The following is a 12268-nucleotide window of genomic DNA, read 5'->3' as shown; positions in this document are numbered from 1 at the left end:
TGAAGGTGCCTCAGATCACTTCACCCCGCAAGCATCCCATCCTTGTGTGCCGTGTCCTGCTCCCCCCCACCAGCCTTCCCGCGCTTCAGCACACGGTGACAGAGTGGCTCGGGGTCCTGGCATGCTTGTTCACAGCTTTCTGTCCTGTCAGACCCGATGCCTGCTTCCCTTTCCCTCTTTTCCCTCGATATCTTCTTCTTTGTCCTAGAGATAAGCCATGGCAGACGTGATCCTAACAAAGAGCAGGGCTGGGGGAACAGACCTCTATCAGTGGACGTGCACTGCCTTTGCCTCCGCACAGGGGCCGGAGGCTCACGGGTGCCTGCTTCAAGGAGGAGAATTGCTCGCTGTCAGTCTCTAGAGGAGCCAGAGAATTGAATTAAGGCTGGATCAGAGCGTGACATTCCTCTCAGGTGGAAAGATGGTTCCCATTTGAGTCTCATCAGAAGGAAAGCTCAGATTGACAGCGGCGGGTTGTTGAAATGCTCCTGATGTTGTTGCCTGACCCCTCTATTGATAGCGTGGCTACAGCTAACCTCCTCGCAACTCTGCGGCTGTGCTGCTCGCAGAGAGGATGGATGCTTGCGGTGTGGAAAATGGCCAAAGATAGGGGCTCCCAATAGCCCTGGGGTAAAGGGAAAATAGTAGAGATAAGGCTCTTCTTTGGCTCATCCCCGTCTTCTCTGTTGGCCACAAACCAGCGTGTGATATTGCTTACTCATTCAGACATGCAAAGGCAGTTTGCTACACTACTGCAAGTAAGTAGTGGCCTCCTCTGGACCAAAACTGGATTCCTTAATCAGATCCAGGTTGGATTATTATTTTTTTTAATCAGCTGAACCTTGCGAAAGCGTGAGCCTCTTTGCCCTTGATCCCACAAAGGACTTTAGGACGTGCTGAGTTGTAAGTATGTGAATACTAGCCTTGCTGGAAGTACTCATGTGCTTGCAGTGCTTAGCGTCCTGCTAGTCGGGGACCGAGAGACTCAGCATCCTGCAGGATTTATCCCTCAGACTGCAAGAACAGTGTCCATAAGGAAAGCAATGATGAAGAGAGAGATGAAGCTTGGGGGGGAACAGAGCCTGTGCCGATCTAAAGAATCCCTTCCAGAAACACATCAAATAATAATATTAAAATTTCAGGAGGTGGGGACTTCACATTCCCTTTAAGAGGTTACTTTAGCGGTTTTCGCAGTAAAATCCTTGTGACATTCCTAGTGTGATTTTTTTTCCCCAATGTACTTTTTTTGCATCTTGGTTGAGCACCTATTCTTTTCTTTCAAATGTGTGGTCAGAATTCTTGCCAGCCAGCTTGTTTACATACTGCAATGGGTTCGTCCCAGCGCTTTAAGCAGATGTATTTTTCAAATCTTGATTAATAAATTTTGGTGACATAAATAGGTCTGGTTAGTTCCAAGAATAATTGTCTTCTCTAGCAGAACATTATTTCTGATCACCGGAAAAATGATGTGATCAACTCCTTTCACATCTGTTCATTAAATGAAAAGGAAAAAAAATAGGGTAAAATTTGTTTGAAAAGAAACAGGAAGCATATGCTTAATATCATTTAAAAAAAAACCTAGCCATCATAAGGTTAACATCAAATCACAAATGCAAAACAGCCATTATTGTATTAACTCAAAAATTTTCTTCAGTTTACTAGCTCTTTAGTTTTTCAGTTGAAACATGCATTTTTTCAGGGTTCAATCTATGCTGGCACATTGTCTTGGTAAGCTTCTTTCATCAGATGCTATTGTAAGAAGGGCTGTCTGAGTCCACATTTGTTTACATTTATTAAAAATAGTTGTCATGTGTTTATATAGTTCCTTTGATCCAGAAAAATCCCCAAACACTTTGTAAGTTATGCTTAAAAGGGTCACTTCCTCCACCCTGAACAGAAACCGTGTTGCAACTGAGGCATGGCAGCAGATTAAAAATGCATAGAAATATCACCATAATTCAGTCCATCCTCACCCTGTCAGATCACCATCAGTTTTTCATAAGCTTCAGAACAGTTACTGGGACCATAAAGGCAGTTTGGACTTTGGGGGCAAAAAGTAGTGAAAAGACCGTCTTCCTGGAGTTTGCATATTTTTCATGCACTTTTCTTCTGCTTTGCAAAAAAAGAAGCAGTGGTACCTACTGCACAAAGCATAGGGCTGGCAATATCCCAGCTAGACCTACTGTTTCCAGTTTGGGGCATCTCACTTCAGAGAAGGCACTGCTCAACTAGGCAGAGCCAGGGGAGAGTGGAAGAAAGGACGGAGGGAAAGCACCTGAGGACTTGCAGAGAAAGGCAGAGGGAATTGTTTGTTTAAAAGAGAGAAGACTGAAGTGAAACATGGTTAAGTCTTCAAAACACCTGAAAGGCTGCTGAGAAGAGGAAAGGAATAAACCTGCCCATGGGGACAGGAGAAGTCACGAACACACGCCGTAGCAAGGGAGGTTTGGTGAAACATTAGGCAGTAATTCTGGACATCGGGAGCGGTGAAATGCTGGAATAGATGTCTGCAGAGACTCTGGAATTGCTATCATTGTAGGGGTTTTTTGAGACTGGATTAGACATAAATGTCAGGAGAGGTTTAGATCTCGTCACTGTCTTTGGGACAGATGGCCAGAAAGTCCCTCCTGGTCCTATCTTCGCTCATTCTGTTGTGGTGTCACATGTGGTCAGATGAGCCCTGCTTATATGGATAAACCAAGTCATGCTAAAATTTAGGTTGTGAGCTCCTTGCAAAATCCTCGCAAGCTAAACCAGAACAGAAACTCCCCCAAAGGGTTGCATGTGTGTTTGTTTTATTTTTCAGTTTTAAAATGATCCCAAATCATCAAGGTGCTTCAGCATGCCCCCAGCGTAGAGGACTTGAATCATGTAATTGGATTCAGTAGGGTCTGTTCACAAAGCCTGTGCCTGAGGCCCCATTTTTGAGGAAAGTTTTACATGTTCTAATGATGGTAAGACAATATATGACTAATGCACTGATTTGGAAAAAACTGCCCTATTATCTGATCAAAAGTACAAGTTCATGAATATGAAACCGCAGGTCATTTGGCTAGAAGATACCTGGAGTCTTCCAAATTTTTAAAACAATCCTATACACAGAAGCAAAAAAGAGAGGTATGAACAGTGGAGCCAGTGGTTGCCTGTTCACCACAGATCATGTGGAATGTTTTATTAAAGATATTTTTATCAGACACAAAAGACTGAAATACAGAATATCCTGGGCTGGCAAGAGAAGGCATGATAATAATTTAGATTATTATGCCTCAGATCTGTGATTCATTTTTGTTATTCCCTATGTCCATTTCAGGAATGATCAAAACCTCCCTGAGGACAATTGAAGTTTTCCAGTTGAGTTCAGGGGACTCTGCTGCTGCTTTCACCCTTAGGGAAGGTCCAAGGGTCAGTGAGATCCTACGTGCACGTGCAAACATGCTCAGAGGGAGTTTGGAGAAGTCATCTCCTGACACCAGGGCCACCTCTAAGATTAGGTTGTAATCTAACCTGGCTGTTTAGGGCCCCTCTGTAACCCCTAGGAAGAGAAAGACCTCAAGCGAGAGTAAGTAACCCCTAGAGACCTGCACTGGAATGAGGTGGACCACATTCCGGAGAGGTTTCTCTCCCCATTCACTATAGAAACAGCCTAGTTACAAACTTGGACCAGAGGTTTTACAAGGAGTTTTGTAGCATTTGGTAAAAGGGATCATTCTCTTTAAATATCTCTAAACCATCTTGGCAGTTGGCTAGAAGTAGAGTTGCATTTAAGAAAATGTCTTACATGGATAAACTGTGATTCATTTGCTATTAGCATGCTTTGTACACATTAATGGAAACACACTGTTCTTCTCTTGTAAAGCACTTCAGGATTTTTTAAAAACAACCAACCCCACCTAACAGTATTTATCTTAACAAGGAAGCCTTTAGAGAAATCTAGTGTCTTGAAAACAGAATATGACCTCGCTGACTGAGGAGAAGAGTGGTCAAAAATTCTCAGGTCTTCTGACAGGAAACCCTGGGATTTTAAGTAAACTGTAAGGGTTTTTTCCCCAAAAAATACCTGTTTTCAAGGGGAGAAAAAAAATCAACAAAAACCCAACAAAACACTTCTGGCAGTTGACTAGAAACTTCATACAGAGACATAAAATGTTGATTTAAGGCTGCTTTAGGAATCCCTTAGATGTAGTTGGCTGATGAATGGGCTTGTGATTCTTTTACAGGTTCCCTGGCCAGCCTGTGTCCCCCATCGGACATCTCACACAATACATCCCTGAGGTGCAGAAAGACAGTTTGCGCAAGGGATATTTTAATCACAGTGGAGGATCAAGCCCATAGAATGTGTCAGGAGCAGGATACACCCAAACTGCAAGTCTGAATGGCATTTTGGCAATGTTTTTTAAATTGAAATTGAAAGCCAGACCCTCCTTGCAGTTTAAAATTTAATTTAGGGCTAAATTGTGTAGTTCTGTAAAGTGACAAACAGTAACCAAAGGATGAGTACAAGTACCTACCCACACTTACCTTAGGGAAAACTGGCACAGGGGAAAAAAACCCAAAATTGTGATGCCACTGTCAACGTTGCCAGGTCTGTGCACCACAGCATCACTCAACAGGATGACTGAGATCTGGATCAGAAGTTGGAGCATGACTGCATTTCTGCTGAATTATTCCGAGCATGTAGTACCTAGTTTTGTCAGAAGTATGCTTTAATGATGCTTTGTATTCACTGTGGGAAGTTCATTCATACTTGATGTTATGTATTGCAGGAGCTTGGATACAGAGTGCCTAATCTTGTATCATTTTTGCCAGCATTAAATTAACTCCTCAAAAAAGCTGGACAAATTTGAAACAGTGGCATTAGCTTAGCCCAGATCAACTCTTTGTATTAAGTGACTGCAGTGGTTTTGATGCAATATAGCAGAAGCTCTAAAGCTGTGTATCTTGTGTTATCAGTTCAAGACATAAACCAACCACTCACCATGGGAATTTGGATAAGAGCTTTCTCTGGAAAGGCTTGATTTCAGAATTCTCTATTTACAGCAGTTTGTTCCTCTGGAGCAAGCATCGCTTTTCACTCTCGAAGTCCTAATACTGGTCAGATGGATTATCTGCTCCCATGAAGCAATTCCCATGTCTTTAATTCAAGACTGCATTTTCTTTTTACTCTAATTCATTGCACATTAGTTAAGATCACTTCTAGCTACAGAACAACTATCCCACCCAGAAGATGTGGTGACAGTATAAAGGATGAGGGAAGAAATCAAATGAATTATCCCAAAACCCGAGGTGAAGTGTAGAGTGCAGTGATTGTCTATTGGATTTGATGTTGACCCGCATGTGTGTTTACCAGTGCCCTCTTCTGCATGCACTCTGATCTTCTCACAGTTCGTGATTGACTCAACACATTTGAAGCATCTGAGCTAAAAGCTATCTTGGTATTGCTTAGACAGAAAAAGACAAAAGCCTTCAGTGCTACTAAATTCTATTTCTGTGCATGAATCTGGAGCAAGGTATTGTTCCTTTTATCTGATATTATGCAAGATGCAGCCTTTTTCTTCTGAGGTCAAGATCTCAGATGCTGTAGCTAAATATTTATAGAACTGCATATAGCTTCTTGCCCCATAAAAAATTATTTGACAGTCATTTTCAGTGCCTCCAAATCCCCTTTACAGAAGATTTAGAAAGTAACACAGACAATCTGCAGGTATTAGTGTCACATCTTGTTTGCAGGGGAACTTGTCTTTTTTGTCCTTGCTCCACAGCAGAATGCCTTGTTTTTAAGTGCAGAATCCACCTTGCACAGTTTGCGTGCTCGGTTGTGCTGCTCTGTGACAACTGGTGGATTACGGATCATCCAATAATGGATGCAATGGAAATGCAATGCATTTATGAAATGGAGATTACAACTTAAAACTTCCAAATCAATTGTAAATGGACCTTTTTGACCTTCAGTGTCATGGGAATCATGATGAATTCCAACCTGCAAATTCAAATCAAAGTACTAACTCAAGCTACAATCAATAAGCAATCACACCACTATTGAGGCAAATCCACAGACAGGAAACTTCACACTGAGTCTGGGTTTGGCATTGTGATTTGATCCAAAATGGCTTAAAGCCAGGAAGAGAAACGAAGCTGCTTGGTCTCCTGTGCTCAAGGTTGCCAGTTGTGTAAGGGGATCCTGAGAAATTCTTTATGGCTTGTGAAACAGGGGAGGGACGTGTTTTGTACTCCTGGACTTAGTATGCAGTCTCTGAGACATGACAAATTTTGAGACATTTGGTGGCAAGAAGGTACTTAAGAACCTAAGAATGAGGTCATCCTGGGTCAGCACAAAGATACACCTATCACAGTCTCTGATGCTGGCCAATAATGGGTGCTTTAAAAGTGAGTGCAATAAGTTAGATGTATCAAGAGTGATCCCTCCTTTGCCTATATTCCACCAGCAGACTGAAGCTAAGGGACATCCTGAATCAGACCTCTTTCCAGATCATCACGCTTATCAGCCCCTGGGGCTCTCCCTGCATGTCTAAAGCGTGTAAACGATAATAGTAGTTGTGATTGTTGTTGTTGTTGTTGTTGTTACTGCCATGTAGAATGACAGCTCACGGAGATAAGGGTTCTCCTGTGTAATTTCCTTCTCTTGTGTTTTCTTTTAGCACCACCACGTTGCCTTCCTATATCAGGATAACCAATGGCTACATCACAGTCAAACCTCCCATTTGGATTTCAAACCGGCTGGATCAGAGACCGCGTTCAGATCGCCCATCCCAGCCTCAGCCTACAAGCTCAGCTTCAGCCAGCCTTTTATGGCCATCAATAACTTCTCCTCTCTGCATGGCCATAGCTTCTTTTCTCCTGAATCTACTGCAGCCTTCCTGACCACATTAGTATTATGTTCAATCCCTTGCAATAGAGAAGAGAGATAATTTATGAACGAATTGGAGGTTAAGACAACAACAGTTACAAGCTGGACCTTCTCAGTGACTCAGTAGTGCCTTCTAGCTGATTTTGTCTCTTTGCCCAGATACATTTTGAAATTCTAAAGCTTTATTGTAACACTGACTTACATCTTCTTTTTGTAGAAGGATCTTTATTTCCCATAGTGCTATGGGGTTTTGTAAAATATACATGTTCATATAAAGAAAAAAAAAAGAAAAAGAAAAAATGTATTTATTCGACTGGTAAACTTATTTTTCTTGTTGTATATGTTAATAACATCCCTATTAATCAGTAGCGATGGTGAAACAGATAAATTAATATTTTCTATATTTGTTTTCTAACTGACAACTCTGCAAATGTCTGAACTGACACCAAATGAATGCCACCTTTGTTTCTTTAACCATTACTTTTTACAGCAACTGTCCAATAAGTACATTTCTGCTGAACTTCTTTATTTTACTTTTTTTTATCTCATTTGCATAGCTTACACTGAATAAAGCAGATCCTGCTCTCTGTGGCCTATGCCCATTAGAAAAATAGGTGCATTCTTAACTCATTAGCTGCTACAACCTAAAATACCAGTTATTTTTATATGACTTAGTAAGTCATTAGTCAGGATAACCCTCTAAGTTCCCCTGTTGTCTTTAACTAAACTATTTAACTTCTTTGGAAATTACCGATTTCCCTCTTCACCCTGGGATTAATTCATTAGCTAACGCAAATTAAGACACCTTTTTCTTAATAAAAAATTGCTTTTAAAGTCTGAAATAACCCCACTGGAATTATTTTCTTCTCTCCCTCATTTTATATAAATACAAGCCTACAACCTTTCCCAGCATAAATGAGAACAGAACTTGGTCTGTCTGTAGGATATAAAGTTGTAGTATTCTGTTAATCTATGGAACTTCTTTGTACCATTTGTATTAACGCAGATGGACAACCTGGAGGGCAAAAAAAATCTACAAATTCCTCTTCATCTTGCTATTATGATGCTTAGAGCCAATAGCTCCGTGCTGAATTATGACTTGTCCAAAATCTCTTCAAGACCACAGGAACCAAATTAACCCCTGTGTCATGGAGACATACAGAACATTCCTCCATTTGTAGACTATGGTACCTCTGTCGACTTAGATGGAAAAGTTATGACACCTTGCACTCACTGAAAAATTTGCTCCAAGCAAATCCAAGCAGCTACTTTTCATGAATGCAGTGAACATCTATGAGAAAAAAAAACATGTTTAATAAGGCATGTTCATTTTTTTCCCCCAACAAAACATGATGAAAAATCCCTTTGGATACAAGGGTTTCAACCAGAAAATTAATTTTGGTTGAAATAGTGTCATCTACAAACCAAAAATCCAAATCATGTGATGAAAACATCTTAGTTAAAAAAGAAGATTCGAAAAACAGGAAAATATAATACAAAGTTTTCTTTACAAAAAGCAGTGCTTTTCACTGGAAAAAAATATCAGATGATAACGATGAGTATAATAATATGACTGAAAACAGTCATGGCAGTTTCCCACCAGCCCTACAGCCTGGTCTCCAGGACTGCAGATGATTCCATGCAATCTTCAAGTCTCTGCAGTGAGGGAGAGTTCAGGATTCACGGTTTGTTTGTTGTCATACCAGTTAATTCAGGAAAGTAGGTTAGAAAATAATTAGACTACAAAAGCCACATGGTTTTATTTGAAACCATGATGAAACACTGAGCTTTTCCATCATGCATCCCAACCTGTTGCCTTGCAAAGGCCAGGGAGAATACAGATAACTTCTTTTTGATTTACTGCACACCATGACCTCCAGCCTTTGCTCTACTTTTGACAGAAGGTTGTGTAGGTTTGTGGTCAGTTTAAGTGGATACAGCAGACAGTGCTATAAGCTACCCCTATTTTTTTCAAGCACAGCAGTTGATAAGGCTGAATGGAAAACTTTGAGCTTTGCCCCAAATGTGAGCTTCAAGCACGCCCTGTGCATACTTTTATATTGTGTATTTTGGCTAGCAGAAGATTAGAGATGTTAGTTTTGGACAGAAGCCATTCACCTTGCATAATATTTATTGCATGGAGCTGGATATTGGAAACATATTTTGAGAACTTTCATTTTGGTTTTATTTGAGCTATTACCCTAGAAATGCCTTCATTTGAATATAATGGCTTAACAGACCTTCAAATTCAACATTAATGCATTTAAAAAGATGATTGGTTCTCTTGCTGTATTCAAGACAGAGATCAGAACTGAATTATAATGTCTTATTTACAAAAATGGAACTGGGAATAAGGTAGCCAAATCTTAAGGGTGATGATAAGTTACATAGTAAAAGTGAACAGCCAACGAACCAAAACCCATTGAATTTTGTTTGTTATAATCTGATCGCATCCAGAAATGATTCTGTGGTACCATCCCAGAAATAATTCCAGGTGTTGGAAAACTTACAGTATAAATAGACAAGACCACATAAAGATAAAGGAGAGAGAAAAGAGCAGAAAACAAAAACAACTCATCCAAGACTGTAAGGAAAACCACCAACAGGACCAAGACTAGAAATTACAGTTCTATAGTTTCCCAACCTGTGGCATTCTCCATAAGCCTCTGGAGCTTTTTTTAATATTAGGAGCACACAGATATCTCCACACTCACAGCTGTCATCATGCTGCACAGAATAGTCTCTCCGTTTGTCACTGATGAGGTTTTTTTTTTTTTTCTGAGTCACTCCTACACTGGACACTAATATTCAGTATTCACAAGCTCAGATATCACGGTATGTTTGGATATCGCAGTATGTAAATAGCTTGGATATCAAAGTATGTTTTAACGTATTTGCATTTCCTGGCATTTTGTCCATCATTCTGTGAAATGAATGAATGTTAGTGGAGCTCACTAATTTCCCTCGTGCTGGTGCCCTGTGTTTGTCATACTGCAGCGCAGGTGTCAAAGCAAGGTGTCTCGTGGCTTTGGGATCCACACACTTGACTTCTGCCACCTAAAAGCATCTAGCTCACTCGGTCATCTGAGATTTCTCTGGTTAAGGGAGAAGACATGACTTACAATAAATATAAGATTAAGTAGCTTCCTGTAGATCCTAGCTCAGGAACCCCACATGAATGGCTTCAGCACAATTCCCTAACCAAACATTTATTTTATTCTATTGCCTTACCCTAAAGTATGACTTAGGGTAACTTTTTTCAGTACATGGCATGTGAGCATAGCAATACTGGAAAATGAGACCCTCACTGTGATTGATAAAATGGATTATTTACTAATCAGCTACAGCAGCCCTCTATTAATTAAAATACACTAATACTGGTTAGCACAGATCTATGCACATCCATTGCAATGGATCATGATTATAGTCACCATGAGTTTAAAAAGTGTGCATTAGATTTGATACATGCTCTTGAAGTACCACTGACTACCAGTTTCATGGGACTTCAGTTTTCTCTGTGGGTTTCTCAGAAAACTAGGAACTGACTGTTTTCTTTCTTCCAAAGGAGAGCTCAGATTCCCATGTAATCACAAGATTCCAAGAGCAGGAGATTTAACAAAAATATCCATGCCTGCTATATATAATAGCGAACACTGGTGATACTATTTACCTCTGAGAAACACAATCGGGAGTCATGCAATGTCTAGCAATCAAGGAGATGATTTTGGATGAGTCCAAAGCTGAATGTTCATGTGATTCATCTTTTCAACTCAGCTACAACTGACACCAATACAATTCACATTATATGTAACTGTAACTTTATAAATGAATGCTAATTATCTGCCAAGGTCTTGCCCTGGTGGAATAAATATCCCATACCACCAGCCACAGATCTAACTTCCACTCTTTCATTGTTTTAAAGCTTGTCTTGCTTATGTTTAACTATGGATGCTATATTAACATGCACTGCCACTTGGAGAACCAGTTACTAAGCTGGGACAGAAGGTATTTTATATTTTATGACTGATGTAGTTTCTCTGCAATCCCTCGGGCTGTTGAATAATGCAATACCTCTTCTGGCAATAAATGATGAACGTGATTTATGATAACTATGCTTTATACAGGTGTCAAAAATCTGCTTTCTTGAACTTCCCTTCCCATTCCTCCAAGCTCCACTGTAATTTAGGAACACCCAAGGTACAGAGTTGTGTATTTATCTAAGTTCTTCAATATACAATTGTGGAGAGAGAGAGATGGAAAGAGGGAGAACTTAATCTATGTTTAGTGCATTGATTAGTCAAATGATATGACCCAGTCATTACCATATACCACTGTTAGGGAGGAATTTCCCAGCATATATTTATGTTAGAGAAACCAAAGTGCCAAAGTTATTATCTCAGCATAAATGTTATCATTCCAAACTTTGCTTAGTAACATATTTCTATATTATATCCAAAAAGTATAGGGGCTTGTCATATCTCTGAAGTGATCAATGGTCCATGGAGTGTGCTACAGTTCAGCTTCAATTTAAGCTTGTTTCAGCTTAACTGAAGCAGAAGGATAATTGCCTAATTTTGAGATCATAGAGTGCGTGCGTATGTGTGTGTGTGTGTATGTATGCACGTATATGTGCATGTATGCAATAGGGGATGTCAGTGTGACTGTGTGTGTGTGTTTTGTCCCAACCCAAATGCAACCTTTCCTGTGACTTAGCTTTTCAGGAGGCACCTTAATCTAGGTAAAGGCAGAGCGGTCTTTCCAATAAGTAGTCAATACTTTTCTTCTGCAGGAATGATTAACCGTCCTGCAGATTCATGCTCACACTGAATTTTAAATTGCATATTTGTCAGTTTTCAATTCAAATGTATTTCAAATATTTTTTCCTGTTCCGCCTCCTGCTTATTTGAACTGTTTTGAAGAGTGTAATAAAAAGATGCTTTCTAATATTATTTTGTCAAAATATTTTTGTAGCATAATATATTAATAAAATGTTATTATAAATCCATAGCACAAGAATCTTGTATGTCTAGGTTCTTTCCTTTGCACTAAAAGCTAGGAAATCCCTAAAAAAAGGGAACATTCAGTTTGTAGAGCTTATGCACACTGCTTCTCTTTTGCCCAAGACCAATATGGGGTGGAGGAAATCATACGCTGGGGAAGGTTCCTCATAAAGTGATGTGGTTTTGTCAAGTCCATTCCTGCAGAGATGTGAAGAATCTCTCTCTGTACCTTTTTATTGGTGAGAAGTTGCTCCCCCTGGTGTGTAATGAGTCTGGAGCAGCCTCAGCCTCCGATCCGTGTCACTCAAGAGAAGCCACGGGGTTAACCTCATGGCATGTTTTGAGTGGGGCTTGGGCAGACGGAAAGGCTCCAAATGGCTTGCCTCTACCATTTCAAAGGCTT

General features: G+C 40.1%; 1 protein-coding gene across 1 annotated transcript in view; it reads left to right on the top strand.

Moving 5' to 3' along the window:
• Window positions 1-12238, top strand: part of TRABD2B (TraB domain containing 2B) — a 299405-nt gene extending 287167 nt beyond the window's left edge. The window contains exon 7 of the mRNA XM_030033800.1: window positions 6657-12238. Within this exon, the coding sequence (XP_029889660.1) occupies window positions 6657-6879 (223 nt within the window). The 3' untranslated portion in view covers window positions 6880-12238. The remainder of the gene's footprint in view (window positions 1-6656) is intronic.
• The last annotated feature ends 30 nt before the right edge of the window (window positions 12239-12268 follow it).

Source organism: Aquila chrysaetos, chromosome 12 (genome assembly GCF_900496995.4).
Source record: "Aquila chrysaetos chrysaetos chromosome 12, bAquChr1.4, whole genome shotgun sequence".
NCBI lineage: Eukaryota > Metazoa > Chordata > Aves > Accipitriformes > Accipitridae > Aquila > Aquila chrysaetos.
The sequence above is the reverse complement of the archived record's forward strand: the minus strand, read 5'-3'. Positions and strand labels throughout refer to the sequence as shown.